The sequence below is a fragment of the Arctopsyche grandis genome, chromosome 13 (genome assembly GCF_051622035.1).
Source record: "Arctopsyche grandis isolate Sample6627 chromosome 13, ASM5162203v2, whole genome shotgun sequence".
Classification (NCBI taxonomy): Eukaryota; Metazoa; Arthropoda; class Insecta; order Trichoptera; family Hydropsychidae; genus Arctopsyche; species Arctopsyche grandis.
The window spans coordinates 13,224,078-13,240,013 of record NC_135367.1 but is presented as its reverse complement, the minus strand read 5'-3'; the positions used below and the strand labels follow the sequence as shown (position 1 = coordinate 13,240,013).

General features: G+C 32.8%; 2 protein-coding genes across 2 annotated transcripts in view; both read right to left on the bottom strand.

Moving 5' to 3' along the window:
* Positions 1-66: 66 nt before the first annotated feature.
* Positions 67-1,278, bottom strand: yellow-k (L-dopachrome tautomerase yellow-k). Its single transcript, XM_077444956.1, has 3 exons — positions 571-1,278; positions 312-445; positions 67-229 (listed from the first exon to the last, which is right to left on the bottom strand). Exons 1-3 carry the CDS (start codon positions 1,276-1,278, stop codon positions 67-69), a joined length of 1,005 nt encoding a protein of 334 aa, XP_077301082.1.
* Positions 1,279-5,173: 3,895 nt separating this feature from the next.
* The window catches only part of aPKC (protein kinase C iota type), a 191,539-nt gene continuing 180,776 nt past the window's right edge, over positions 5,174-15,936 (bottom strand). Inside the window, exons 5-9 of the mRNA XM_077444358.1 lie at positions 11,354-11,439; positions 10,110-11,273; positions 6,967-7,082; positions 5,392-5,524; positions 5,174-5,299 (exon numbers count right to left, since the gene is read on the bottom strand). Coding sequence (XP_077300484.1) covers positions 5,437-5,524; positions 6,967-7,082; positions 10,110-11,273; positions 11,354-11,439 — 1,454 coding nt within the window. The 3' untranslated portion in view covers positions 5,174-5,299; positions 5,392-5,436. The remainder of the gene's footprint in view (positions 5,300-5,391; positions 5,525-6,966; positions 7,083-10,109; positions 11,274-11,353; positions 11,440-15,936) is intronic.

Here is a 15,936-nt window from a genome sequence, read left to right as displayed (position 1 = left end):
GCCCAGGGATCGAACCCGGCGCCTCTCGACTATGCTGCTGGCTAATAAACGTAAAATTTAGATAAGCTAATAATGGTTTATTATTTTAACGCATTTCGGCTGAGAGCCGATATCTGGATTCACTACAGCCCAAATGTTGCCAGGTGTGTCCGATATAAGCTGTACGACATTGGGTAATTTATCGTAAGACTGTTCCAGTACATTGTGATTTTCCGCTTGAAGTGGTGGTCTGAAAATATACAATTTTAGTAACGTTAAACGACAGTAAATATGTGTATATCTTTAATGTATTGTATGTAAAATATTCTCACGTCATATTCCAGCAAACGATGGCAAAATCTCTAACGAGATAATAGCAGAGACCATGTTGTGGATGCATCAAAAGTCCACGAGACTTTCCGAGTTTATCTCCAACATATTGCGCACTTAGAGTTGTATCTGATTCCTACATAAACAAATGAATACAAATTTTAATATCTATAATAAAAAAAAAAAACGCTTCAATTGTTTAATATATGCTCTAATTAACTTTTGTTAAAATTTCTATAGAAAAACAAATACATTACTCACCAGAAAAATTCTATTTTGCAATGTTTCCAAATTAATTTTATACAATCCAAGCCCAGTAGAAGATGTTGCATATAAAGTTTTATCTCTTTTAGACAGTGCTATGCTTTCAGTGGATACTAAATTACTTTTGAGATTTTGCCCACCAGTCACTTTAAGATGCATCGAATTGCATCTAGTGCTAGTTGTACGACAAACGTACAATATGTTTTTATTATGAACACCGACGTAAGCTTTCTGGCTCAGTTGTAACGGAGATGTATCTACGATCACTTTGGAAAGCTTGAATTTAGATCGTTTGATTTCGAATTTGTGTACAATGCGGTTCATGAACAAATTGTATACAATTAGTTTTCCTGAACATTTGAATTCTGCATCACCTTCGTCTAGAATCCAAATTCGTCCCAACGAGTCAACATCAGTGCTGACTATGTTTTGAAAGTAATCACAATTTCCTTTGGAGAAATATTCTTTAGATGGAAAAATTCGAGGGTACACAACGCTCTCCGGCCACGGCACTTCCACTAACGTCGGATAAGTCTCATTTGGAAAGTTTTCAAAAGGTTTGATGCAAACGAACGCACGGTTGTTGAAAATCGACACGTCTACTAATGAATAATTTTGCACGTTGAAGTGGGATAGATCCCAAGTTTTGATAGACTTGATAGTAATTGTTAGAAGGAAAAGTTTTAAAAACTGTATTAAATCCATCTTAGACCGTTGTATGAAGGCTACTAATAAATTTCATACTTCAAAATTTAAACCAAACATCAAAAGTAGAACATTATTGACAAATGTCAGCATTTTTTCTTATTGCAAAATTAATAAATTGGATCACTTTTATACTGTGATTTTTCTTTGTTTATTATTAATTTGATTATGTATGAATATATGTACTTGTAAGTACTTGGCGCTATCCAGGTGAATATATTCACTTTTTATTATGTAATGAAAACTACTAACTTATGTACATAGCTTATTGTAGGATGCAAACTACGAATGAAATAGAAAATACAGTATATGATGGGAAGTTATATAATTCAATAAGCATCATTTTATAATTTTAAAACTTTTTACAGTATACTACATATTTTCTTTTTTTTTTTAATTATTTATTATATCTCAAGTGCTGAATGAATTACAAATTAAGTCACATATTATGTCGTCTCTTCAAATATCACATCATTATTAGGTCGTTTCAAGGGACTGGTATGTATTTGTTTATAACAATATATGTATGTATGTAATAAATAATCAGTGATGTGATGAGTGATCATTGAAGTGAGATGAGAAAAATAAAAATAATCAAATGATTTTTCCATAATAAAGTTTATTCAAATCATCAAAATACAATAGATGAATAAAATTATGCAACGTAAAAATGAAAAATAGTTAAATTGATGCAATAATAATTATAATGAATAATATTTGAATGAAATTCAAATTAAATTAAGTAAACACATGCAAAAATGCTCCACTTACATCTAAAAATACAATTATGAAAATAATTAATAATAAACTAGAGAATTCAAAGGTTATATTTTGAATTCGTAAAGAACCGTCGAAAGGGTTAAGCGATTAATTTATAATTTAAAGTAAGTACGATTATATTCAAACAAAATCGCCCAAAAAGGAACAAAAATAAAAAGATTGATCACTACTAACGACAATAATCATATGAATTTTTTTTTGCTAATATCAAAGTACTAATACATTTATCGAAATCAAAAGTTAATATTGTATGTTTATTAATTAATAATTTTAGATAATAAACGCACGTGTGGAATTGATAGGACACATACAAGTGTTCAGCAATTTTAAAAACATCGATACATTCTATATACATTGAAATGAACGATATTTAACTGAATACAAAACAGCTTCTTCAGACTACATACATAATCATGAATGTGGACACTAATTGCATATACATAAATAAAAACAATCCGAACATTATCAAATGTGTATCGAGACAGAAAACTGCAAACCGACATTCCCTTAGAACAAAACGACCAAATTTTTATAATATTCACTTTTGATTCACCGACAAACTTACAGAATTATTAAACATATCACAGAAATTTAACACTCTCAAAAAATTTATGCATCTGTATTTTTTTTAAATTTAAATATTCAATAACTATCTTGTTAATCATCTAACACGTCATAAATTATATAGTTTTTCAATGTAATCGTAACAAGATATACGTGTATAAGTATAAAATTTTCCAACATCTCTTTTCCGACAAAATGAAAGATAAGATCACATACATAACAATACGCGTAGTTATGTATAACCGAAACGATAATATAAATGATGGAATGAACGAAAACAAAAGTTGAGCAATCGATTAAGTATCAATTTAGATATAGAAAAAACTTATAAATATAAATCCATATCGCTATACAAGCACATATATAAATATTTATACATATGTATATAAGTCTATACGTCTATATAAGTGTAACCGTCGTATAGGGATGAGTAAATTAAAAATATTTAAAAATCAACATCACACACATCCCTAAAGACGCAGAATGCGGCTATGATTGAGGCACCAAATTAAGCTTTTAAAGTACAATAATAAACGAATAATTATGAATAAATTTGTCCGAGACTCTGTCTAACAATATAACATATATCTGAGTGTGTGTGTGTAATTATGTGTATGTATTGTATGTGTTTTATTTATAATATATAATGTATATTAAACTTTTGTTGAAAGATATCAGTCGAAGAGTTTAATTAATATCTTTTCTTGCAAATTTAATACAATGATTGATTTTAATACACCATTCTTATGAACTATCTAAATATCTAATCGCACATCATGAAAGAAAAATGTGAATGAATTATTTATTTATATTCATTATTATGTATTTATATATATATATATATATATATATATATATATATATATATATATATATATATATATATATATATATATATATATATATATATATATATATATATATATATATATATATATATATATATATATATATTATATATATGTATACGAAAAAATTTGTTAACTATTTTTTTTTGCGTACAATTTTTCCTTATGTTTGAGAAGGCCCTATACAGAAAGTATTTTTAGTTCAGTATCTACTTGAAGAGTTCGGATATTTTAGTAATCAATATCCAACTAGCAATTAATATATATATATATATATATATATTTAATTATATAGGTTATAATTCAATTTTGTCGATATAAATTGCAATTTTTAATTTTACAAAGAACGATCCAAACGTATACATACTCGTGTTGTTCATACATACATACATACGTATTAGTAATCGAAACGAACTGAACACACGTGTGCAACTTTTCATTTATGTATTTTATTTTGGAAGACGTAATAATCGCAAACCAAAACGTAACCAACAGACGTCAGTAGATTATAAAACTTAATACATAATAATAAATTTAATACTTATTAATTGGAATAATAATAATAATAATAATAAGACAATAAACTAAATAGCATTAAAGTGTGACCGATCGGCTCAAATGAAAACATGCTTATATTGAATACAAAACTTAATACTTTTACAGTTTCGATTTAAGCCGATCGACACGACAGACATATTGTTTTAAAATATATTAAATAATTCAATACAAATGCGCAGACTTTTAAATTAGAATAATACAAAGTAAACGAGTAAGCCCTTCACTCTAATACTGGAAAAAGTGTATCCGATCAAAATTCAGTAGTGCAAAATATAATAACAAGAATATAATACGCGACGATCCGTCGTTTCATGTATTGAAAAAAAGTCTACAATATATTTATATCCAACTTACGTTTTACGAAAAGAAACAAAAAACTTAGCACAAATTTAAGTGAGCACGTATTTTAGTATATAAGTTGATAAATATTGAAATCACTATTCGACATCATTGAAAGCTCTTATTTTTTAATGTACATTACATTCAATACGTAAATATATATATTATATATGATTTATTGTTTGCAAAGGAAATGCGACTTTTATTCCGTTAAATTTTTATTCACATCATATTTAAGTATTTTTTTCATTGGCACATATGCAGTCAATCTAGTGAAAAAAATTGCTTTATTTTTCATTGACAAATTTTTAATCCATAATAATAATAATAACTGTAACAATTAAATTTATAAAATATATATAAATATGTATACGAGATAAATATCTAATGAAGCTTTGCAGGTAGTTTAATATAATAATAACACATCAAATCATTATATATATATATACATATATGTATATGTAGAATATTTCAATTTAGCCATTTAGGAATTTGAAGAATGAATATATTCAAAATACACCATCTTGAATATGTACACGTGATATTATTAAATAAGTGCTAGTTAGTTAGTTAGTTAGTGGTTTCAACGATACAAACTATACAGTATATATATAAACGGACCGTTCGCACATGAACAAACGGAACGGTAAGATGTGAATATATATATATAGATACATTTATATATATATATATATATATATATATATATATATATATATATATATATATATATATATATATATATATACATATATTTATAATAGCTTAGAAATTTTTCAGTTGAGCGGTAGGCAAAACATATGCTGGAGTAGGGTTCGGTGTGCGGGACGTGGCTCAACTTGTAGACTTGATAAATCTTCTATTACATCATCGTAGTCTGCCTCCGATGAAGAATCACAAGGTGGACCTACTGGATGATATACACCGTACGGCTGGAATCATAAACATACCCGATAAATTCAAAGAATATGAGGACTTTGATTGTTAACTATGGTAAGTATTTATGTAGATTGAATTACAATACCTGAGTGAAGGGATCGTTATAAGGATGCAACAGACAGGCGTGGCGTCACACGCAGTCTTCTAACGACATTAAAAGCGGGTTCACATATTCGAAACCTTCGAATTCTGACTGGTCAATCTCTTCAATGACATGACTGAAACAGAGAAGGTTAATAATTAACTCTATATTATTGAATAAGTATCGTATTTATACTGATCATACAAGCAAACATTGATATTATATGACGTTTTCTCATATATTATTATTATATACATTATATATTAAGTTACTTAAGAGCAGTTATCACTTAAAAGTTCCTCATATGATCAAAGTTTATACGAAAATCCACCACCACTATGTCTAGAAACATAAACGTCCTCCTTCCAAATTGGTAATTCTGTGAGTCAAAAAGATCTAAAACAATTCACAGTGAATTATCATGTGAAGAAGAGAAATTGAGAAAAGAACTGATGTATCCAAATGACAATCCTGTAAGTCAAAAAGCAACTACGATACATATATCATGGGTAAAATTGGAGTCACTTATTCTCTAGATATATTGATGGGTCTTTATGAAACTAATACAGAGGTTCCAAATGTGGATACATTTACATAATTAGATTGTTGAGGTTTTGAACTTTCAACTTTTTTTAATTCATAACATCGAATTTAGAGATGATTTACTCTAAATTAATTATACATTAATGCAATAGCATAATTTAACTGATAATAACTTATGCAATTTTTTTATATATTTATTATTTCATTAAAAAAAAATTACCCTGGTAACGTTACAGGTTGCCCCAATGGTTATGGTTTTAAACTTGTACATATATAAATTTATAGGTTATAAAGAGTGGCTACAAATAGTAGGTAGGTTAGTTGGCAATTTGATGAGGAACCGTTTCACAAAAGAAATCAGATAAATTGACAAACACTGATAGGAAATGATCGACTTGGAGCGACAGATATCAAAATACGACCAGCAGCACTGCAGAAATACTTTCAATCGAGGTTCGAAACCGAGACGTCTCGGTGGTTAGCATTAAAGTAACCACCGAGCTATTATATTGAAATTTATGATATTTCATTGGAATTGATAAAAGTAGAAGACATTATATGTATGTAGAAGAACCACTGTATTAATTGGCGGTAGTTATTATATGAAATTCATGCTAATATAATACAATATGTTATATTGAACTGTATAAAAGTAATTAAATTATTTAAAAACACTACCACAGATTTTATAATAAAATATATATTAAAATACACTAAAAACGATTTTATGTATATGCAAAATTCAAAATGATTTAACTTCAGCATAAACGTTTACAAAGCGACATTCCAAATCAAACAAATAAAATGAATTCAATTAAAAATTCTACACATTCGCCATTTTAATTCTTAAGAATACATTATTATATATATAATATCAAATTATGAAATGTCATGCAACACTTATCTTGCATCCGATGAGTAATATTTATCATTTAAATAGTACGAAAACCCCGCAAATATACACAATGAACATACACACACAGATATATATCTAAAAGTATATATACCGGAGGGCATTATACTGAGAGTACTTACGCATCGTCCGGTGTCAGGTGGACCGGCTCGTCGGTAAACTCCGGCGGGAAGTTTGCGAGATCTCGTTCCGAGTCCAAGCGGGGCTTGAACGGTGGCTGCACTTGCTTCTGCTCAAGCTACAAGAACAAAAACGAAAAAAAGAAGAAGCCGGAAAGAAACAAATCGAAACTTAACCATGATAAAATCATGCCGACGACGAATGTATAATAAGTAAACGTGTGTGCGAAATGTTACATTTAAAAAAAAATCTGCACATAATAAATAGGGTAATATGAAACGCTGAAAAGGTAAAGTGGTTAGTTAATTAACGTGCACGAATGTAACGAGGATGAAATATATACGTGTGGACGAACATGGAAAGTTAATTTCGGCTACAGAACGAAACACGGGAGAGTCAATAGAAATAGGGCGTTGCTCTGCTTATTAAATTCCATTATGCTGATATCACGAATCGTCTTGCCAATTAAAATATATTGTGTGGTATAAAATATTTTATGTAAATAAATGTTTAATAAAAATAAAATTATTATTTTGGATAGACGTCAGGCACTTTTCAGAAATTCAAATTTCAAACGCGTCTTACACGATATTTTTGCACCATCGTAATGGCGGAGGATCCATTTACTTATAAAACTGAAAGGGTTTTATATACAAATAAATATCAAAGGACAGACTTTCAATAGTGAATCTTGAAGAATCAATATACAGATACGATGTTCTCAGAATAACACAATACACACATTATAAAGGTTTTCACCGAACCGTAGGCGATGATAATGATTAACAAACTGAAATAGACGATTTGTGTGTATAAAAATATAATATATCGTATATAAAACGTTCACATGTGATAAAATATAGTGCCGAATGATTATGTGCTATCTAAAGTGTATATATTAATTTACCTTGATTTATTGTTGATTATTTGTGTCTTGTATATTATATATAAGAATTAAATCAAAATAATATAAATCATTCAACCGACTAATGGTCTAGTAATAATAACTGTCATATATATACATATATTATGTAAGTGTATAGAGAAGCGCCGACATCTACTCTCAATAACATATCGTGAAACGAAATCACATCCTGAGGACTGTTCAGCCAAACATTGAAATGTTGCATTTAGATTGATTTTCGATCATCAGGATTATTTCCATTTCACCGATACATATTGTACATATATACTTTTTAATATAAATGTCTACGTATTAAGAAAGCTGATTCAGCAATGACTCCATGCTCCGAGCTTTTTGAAAACGTGACGGACGTGAGGGGTCCATGCTAGACTCACTCGTCGTCGGGAGTCAGCACCGGTGGTTCGCATGTGAACTGGCTGTCAAAATTGTCCAAACATTGGAGCAGGCATAAGTGACGTCTCTCGGCGTCCGTCGGTAGCTTACGCTTCTGCCCGAACTGGTTCAATACGCATTGCTGCACCACAGCATCGTGCTTTTCTGCCGGAGAATTGTCCGGCACCTCGGGAAAGTTGACCACACTGCACGGCGAGGAGGTGCACGGTAGGAACGGAGGCGGCACCTGTTTCCTGCCCAACTGGGATTCCGAATAATTTCGATCCGACAATGCACACACACACACATACGTACAATATACATTACATCGTGAGTTTTAATTAGAGATGTTTTATATAAAGATAATAATATATTATAATATATAATATAATAGAGTGCCTGTTTTAGGATTTTTTTAAGTAATAAAAACATGCTTTTGAACCAACTTGATTGTTTTATTTGTTGATAGACACTAAAGTGTGTTGCATAATACCGTTCGGAGAAGTTTTATTTTGGATATAATATGAAATATCGCAAAAATAAAATTTTTAATTTAAACTATTTCTCCATCTACTCTATACGATAATAACCCATTCTTTTTGAACTAATATTTTATTATGAAGTTTTGCAGAAAATTATATCATAAAAAACGAAAAATAAATTCTCATTATCTTATTGATTATTATAATATTTAATTGTAGCAAGGAATAATTTATTAGTGAATTAAAAACGTATATAAGAAAGCATAAAAGCTGGTAATGTTAAGCTTATATGAGATGAGAGTAAAAGTAACTTTTACCACTGTTTAATTTGACGGTATAAAGCCGCGTTTGTATAGCTAACTGTCATCGCTTCGATCTGACAAAAGATTCTAATGTAATTTTTAATGAGTTCGTTAATGATTAAACTCCTCTAACTTTATGTTGGAGACATAAGCTGACTTCAATGTTAGCTAACCCTTATATGTTGGTAAAATATCAAAGCGAACTAAAGAATGTGGGTGGTTCAAAATCAAATCACAAATTTTTGATGGGTAGAAATGTCATCGAACCAACAGAGTGAAGCTAATAAAAAGTTTGTAAAAAACTGAAAGGAAATGATACAGAAAATATGTTTTTGATTATGTATATAATTTTACGGTTAAAAGTCTGTTTATATTATCTAGCACTGCACGTCAACAGCTCGGCACAACACTGCACGGAAAAGACTACTTCTATTCATACATACAGTACTGGCCGTTTGTGGCACATTCATACTTGTTTTGGACGAGTGCAAGGAAAAATCGGCTTGCGTTGTGCCGTAGAACCAATATTGTCACAATATGACTTTTCCGAAAATATTCATATGCAGCACTTTCGTTAGTACGGGTGCACTCTCCACTATGACGTTACGTCATGCGTGAATATTTTCCACAGTGGCATATGGAATATATACAGCAGTACATTTCGGTAACATGTACTGCTGTATAATATGAATAGATCGTGTCAGTTACTGTTGTTTCCTCTACGCTACGTACATATTACGGAACATATGAAAGTGTTTATATAGAACGTACTAAAGACTATTTTTCGTACAATAAACTGAGCAATTACTATAGTCTCTTCTTTAACCAAATTAAACTTCTCCGAATTGTAGAAGACTTCCTAAATATGCAATCTCACTAATTGTTTTCATCACTGTAACGTAACAAAATAGAAACAGTATTTTTGTCATACAAAATAGTTCAAATTTTTTCAGACGTTGTTTGTATAGATTTCATAGACACGTCAATTGTGATTTTTTTTCAAATGGAATAAGCGACTATTCAGCACAAGATTATATATTGAAAATAATACTTTTCATTCTTACCATTTCCCAATCGATGGATTTGAAGAATGGATGCTCGGCAATATCGACGAAGGCGCTCTCCCGGTGACACCCTAAGCGCTCTTGAGGATTCTTGTTGAGGAAACCTTTCAGCACAGACGCCGCTTTGACACTCAATGAACGTGGAATTCGAATAGTCTTCTCCAAAATAACTTGGAATAGATAATCTTCAGTGTTTTGATCGGGATTCTCCGACGCGCCGGCAATGTCGAATGGCGATCTTCCAGCCAACATTTCATACAGGAGTACTCCAAGCGCCCACCAATCGACGCTGAATCCGTAATCTTCGCCTCTCAAAATCTCGGGTGCTATGTAATTAGGAGTGCCGCAGAATGTAGACGTCGTATCACCGAGTCGAATGCCTTCCTTGCACATGCCATAATCGGTTAGCTTGATGTGTCCCTCATGATCGAGCAACACGTTGTCTAGTTTCAGATCTCTGTATATGATACCCTTATCGTGCAAGAAGTTCAAAGCCAAGCTTATCTCGGCAGCGTAAAACCGAGCGTGTTCTTCGGGCAGACGACGCTGCCGCTGCATGTGGAACATCAAATCACCACCTCGGACGAATTCTATGACGAAAAATAACCTACTAGGCGTTTGAAAGCATGAATGTAAGCCTACGAGGAAAGGATGGTTCGAAGCCGTTTCGAAAACGTGTTTCTCAGTCTGCACCCAGTCGATATCCTCATCATCTGTCACCAATGCTTTTTTGATTACTTTCATAGCATATATTCTCCTCGTTTTCTTCAGTTCGACCATTAATACTTTGGCGTAGCTACCTCGTCCGATGACTCGGATCAATTCGAAATCATTCAGTGAGTACTGACGTTGAGTACCCGGCTCGAGCAGATCCTCAGGGCCTTTGTTCAGCTCTTCGACAGGCACCGATACCCCAGTGAGGTCCGGAGGCGGGTCTGGGAAGTCTTTAGAATCTGACAAAGCCCTATCCGAGGTTGGTGTATGTAATACAACAGATTCTCCATTCGGTTCATCTTTCATGATAGGCTCGACATGTTCGTTCGAGCATGGCTTCTGTACTAGTTTGTGACACTTCTTGTGCACCAATAGTTTGCATTGGATGCATTTGAATCCTTGCCTTCCAAGTCCCCATATTCTGTCTTGGCAAAATGCACAATAGGCACGCTGTGAATAGATTAAGACAAAATCATCAGAAAATGTTTCAAATATGACAACAGAAAAAAAATTAACACTACAAAACTAACCCGATTGAAACGTTTCGGTTGAAAGATATGGCCGTTGACACGGTAGAGCTTTCGCCATCTTCTCGCACCTCTTCGATATATACTCCCTGAAAAATAATAACACCAAATATTAATGCAAAGCATGTGAATCGAATAAACGTATAGTACGATTGTGTCGACACTATGAAACTATAGTATAATTATATTCCTTAACATTGATATTCAAAGCCGATGCAGGATTAATGCTTGTCTGCATATTTGACGTTAACGTTATCTTCAACCACAATCAAGAATGACGTAAAATGTTACCAACATCGACTAAACAATATCTAATATAAAACAACAGAGCGAGCTCTACTTATGAAAACAGAGTTTATATTTTATAATGAATACCGTGAAGGAATAAACGATGTACATAAATACATACATATTACATAATGCTTGTGTTTCTAAATTATGCATGCATGTATGTATGTATCTATGTAAATGTATTAAAAGTCTAATATTCTTTAATATATTTTAATTTTGACCTAAAAGAACTTTTTAATATGCAAGTGAAAGGTGACGTTGAAGGCGAAATATGTTAATTTTGTATCTACTCATTCGCCGTTCAAAAATTTCAATTAAATAGGACAGGAAGATAAAGAAGTTTAAAAAAGCATAAAGATAAAGAAGTGCACAAAAATGAAACAATAAAATTGAATGACAACTTCATTTTTTGATATGTATGTACATATGTATCAGTGGCGGCTCGTGTAAATTTAGTAGCGGGGCCACAGGGATAAACCGGGCTGTAGCAGCTCGTTGGTCGAATGCAATAAAAAATGGCTTGCATATGTACTATACTGGAAGGGCTGCAGCTCACGAGCCGCCACTGGTATGTATGTATACATAGCTACAGCTAGAGAAATGTTATAATGATAGAAGCGCCCTTTCGAATACATTTCTTGTTTCAATAACACGCGTACTGTTTCCATAACTACGCAATAATGTACGCGTATGCGTATGCTGTTGCCGAATGCCGACGCTTTCATGAAAACTTTCATATACGATGTTAATTGAATAATATGTTACTTGAATGATGAATTTACTTATAAAAATGTATCCAATGTTGTTTATTGTGTGTTTTTGAATGCATCGTGCAATTTTTAACGATGCACTTGCCCATTGCCCTTGCCCAGAGAAGTTTTTATCGGACATACGTCGACCACCAAGCATCAAATACGACTGATGCTAAAGTTATATTTAGGATTGTCTGTGGACAATTGTCACTTGACAACAATATAACACCTAAAGCCACTTCTATTATTATAACATTTCTCTGGCTACAGCGTAGTGCATTGGTATTGCTAGGTACAGTAAATCGGTATTCTCTGCCTCAGTTTATCACAAATTCGAGTTATTAACATCTCGAATTTGTTAAATCTATAAATGCTACCTACAGAATGTATTTCTCGCAAATTTGTATCAAAAAATTGTCGATTGTCAATACATAGATGTCTCTATTTGTATTATTTACGTTTGAAAAATTTTTAGTAGGCACTCATCTACGAAAATATAAACTAATCATATGTGTCGCCTTGGGGTAATTCCTGTTGGGTCTACGTGACGAGACAGAATGTTAAATTACAGAAAACACAAATATCGGAAGGCAAAGATCGAAAATCGAAAGATCTTAAGTCGAAAGATAAAAAAAAAAAATGGTGCATGGTAAACGGTACATACTCACTTAATTTGCGCGAGCAGGATACAACAGGAACAAGAGGAACATGCTTTTCCTCCCGTATTCTGCGCGCGCACATTAATACGGGAGGAAAAGCCTGTTCCTCTTATTCCTGTTGTATCCTGCTCGCGCAAATTAAGTGAGTATGTACGTGAGTATGTAGCGTTTACCATGCGCCATTTTTTTTTATCTTTCGACTTAAGATCTTTCGATTTTCGATCTTTGCCTTCCGATATTTGCGTTTTCTGTAATTTAACATTCTGTCTCGCCACGGAGACCGATTCCTGTTGTATGTACATATGTAAAAATAAAAAATGTTAGTTTGCGCAATTGGAATTTAAAAGTCATACATATGTACTCAATGAGGTACTTTTGTTATTTATATTTTCCAATGATGCCATTACTGGTTGTCCCGGGCGACACCTATGGTATTAAACTTGTACATATATAAATTTATAGTTTATAAATATTTAAATAATGGTGACAAATAGTAGGTAGGATGGTTTTTGCCAATTTTAAGGATCCGTTTCAACAATGACATCAGATAAATTAACAAACTCTGATAGGAAGCGATTGACTTGGAATCACAAATATCCAAGCCTGAGCAGCAGCACTGCAGAAATACTCGGAAATTAATTCTTTCCAATCGAGTTCAACTCAGAGTTCGAACCCGGCAACCTCTCAATGGTTAGCTTTAACGAAAACGCCGAGCTATACTGCTAGCTGATTTCATTAGTCAAAATCATAGAAATCCTTTTGATAGAAATATGACAATAATATAAAAGGAAGTAGCGCGGTTGCAATTGCCAGTGCGTTCCAGGTCTTACTTGTAGTAATTATTGTCATTCGAAGTCAAGATAGATAGCGAGTACTTATTAAAACATATAATATATTAGACACGGAGCGATGCGAACCCAAATTAGGAGGGCAAAACAATCAGAAAACCGAATTAAAAATACAACACTGATAATAAACACCGACAAAATTTTAAATTCTGACGTGTTGGGTCACACACTTTCATTATCCGACGCGTTTAAATATTTATGTACCACCGGTCGGTTTCAGCTGAAAACAAACCTCGTTTTCCCGCCATCATCATCCGCTCGTCGGACGGGTTTTACGTCCCTCGTAAAGGTGAAACGAGCCATTTCAAACGAACCTTTCCCGTGACGTCAGCAGATCCCGGTGACGTCACCTGAGGTCACTATTTGACCCCATATTAAATATACTCAAAAAAAAATAATCATTTCAACACATTTTTAAATCTATGTACATATGTAGTCAGTCTATGAAATACAATAATTATTAAAATAAAACTGAAAATGGTCGGATAAGTCAGGATTAAAAGTCATCATTTAGTTTTTGGCGACCGGGTCGAAAAGTACAAGCAAACAAACATACATACATATACCAGAATAAAAGCTTTCACATGTACCGAAGAAGAGCGCAATAATATCGGCGCTGTGGCCAAAAGAACCCCACCATCCGCCATTTTGTTCTGGAGGCTTATAAACGGGGGATAACAAATCTAGACGATAATCCGTGCAAGCCTTCGCACAGGACGTTGATAAATATCCTTCGGAAAAACAAAACTGCCCCATTAATCCCGAACCGGCGATGAGTGCGACCCGAAATAGAAAATGCGAATAAATAATAATAATAATTGCATTGTGATTTAATACGAGAGGGAAATTTAACAGATTTAATTTCCACACGCTAGTCTCGTCTCCGTCACTTTCGTAGCGAGCTTTGTTCGCACAAGGGGGAGGGAATTTTCTGTTTATTTTCGTGTTGTTTTTATTATTCCCCCACCCAATTTTCGCAACGAGCTGCTTTAATTTGCCTAAGTGAGGGGTGCAAGTCTCGGATGCACTCTTACGTAGGACCCTCCCTGTAAGGTGACCCGTAAACCCGTCTGAAAAACGAGTTCGTTTTCAGCGTTTTATTTTTGTACTGGTTTACTTATGTAGTTGCTACATACTAGTAAGGAAATAAAAATAAAAAAAGTATACGGAAATACCTTTTATTTTATATACATAAATGAAATACGGCAAGATTTTAAATTTAATCCTAAAGAAATATGTAAGTAAATAAATTGATTCATTGGAACGGAACTTCGTATGTATTATATGATCATGATTTACAGCCATTAGCCATCCACTGCTGGATGATGTCTCTTCAACACTTGCCGCTTCCATACGGCTCGGTTTTGTGCAAACCTTATCCATCTCCATTCCACACATTTTTGAAATTTCATCCACCCATCTTCTCTGTGGCCTTTCTTGCACCCTTTTACACTCTCTCGGGTACCATTCAAGGATTTCTTTCATCCATTATTCTAGTTAAGTACATGCGTGACCTACCCATTTCCATTTCAATATCTTTACGCTCTTCATTATATCAATTACGCTTTTAATACTTCTCACTCACATATTCCGTTTTTTTAATATCTCCCCGTTATGCCCAGCTTATAGCATATCAAAGATATTTTTCTTTAGACAAAGTAGCATTTTGGAAATTCGTTCGCGCCAAAAAAACCTCGGCGTATAAAAGAGCCGTATACAACAACCAATAAGGTCTCGCGACCGCTTGAGTATGAATATTTACCGATTTTGGAACATCGTACATTCGGAGCTGGCGAGCCGACGGGTTAATAACAATAAATTACCTCTATTATTACTAGCTGCCTCTTCACTTTGATTTTAGAAACCCCTCTACGCGTCCACGCTACAATATCATATATGTATATAAAAAAGAAAAGTTATTTTTTAAACGATAAAATGTTATAATTAAAGTTAACTAGTGACCTGGTGCACGCATCCTACACATCAGGTAAGAAACAGGGAAAGGGAGGGGCAATATATATACATACATAGCTGTG

Coding starts and splice junctions, on each gene's coding strand:
- yellow-k (XM_077444956.1), bottom strand. CDS start 1,278: ATGGATTTAATACAGTTTTTAAAACTTTTCCTTCTAACAATTACTATC. Junction 446..570: donor TGCAAAATAGAATTTTTCTG/GTGAGTAATGTA, acceptor TTGTTTATGTAG/GAATCAGATACAACTCTAAG. Junction 230..311: donor ATCGTTTGCTGGAATATGAC/GTGAGAATATTT, acceptor GTATATTTTCAG/ACCACCACTTCAAGCGGAAA.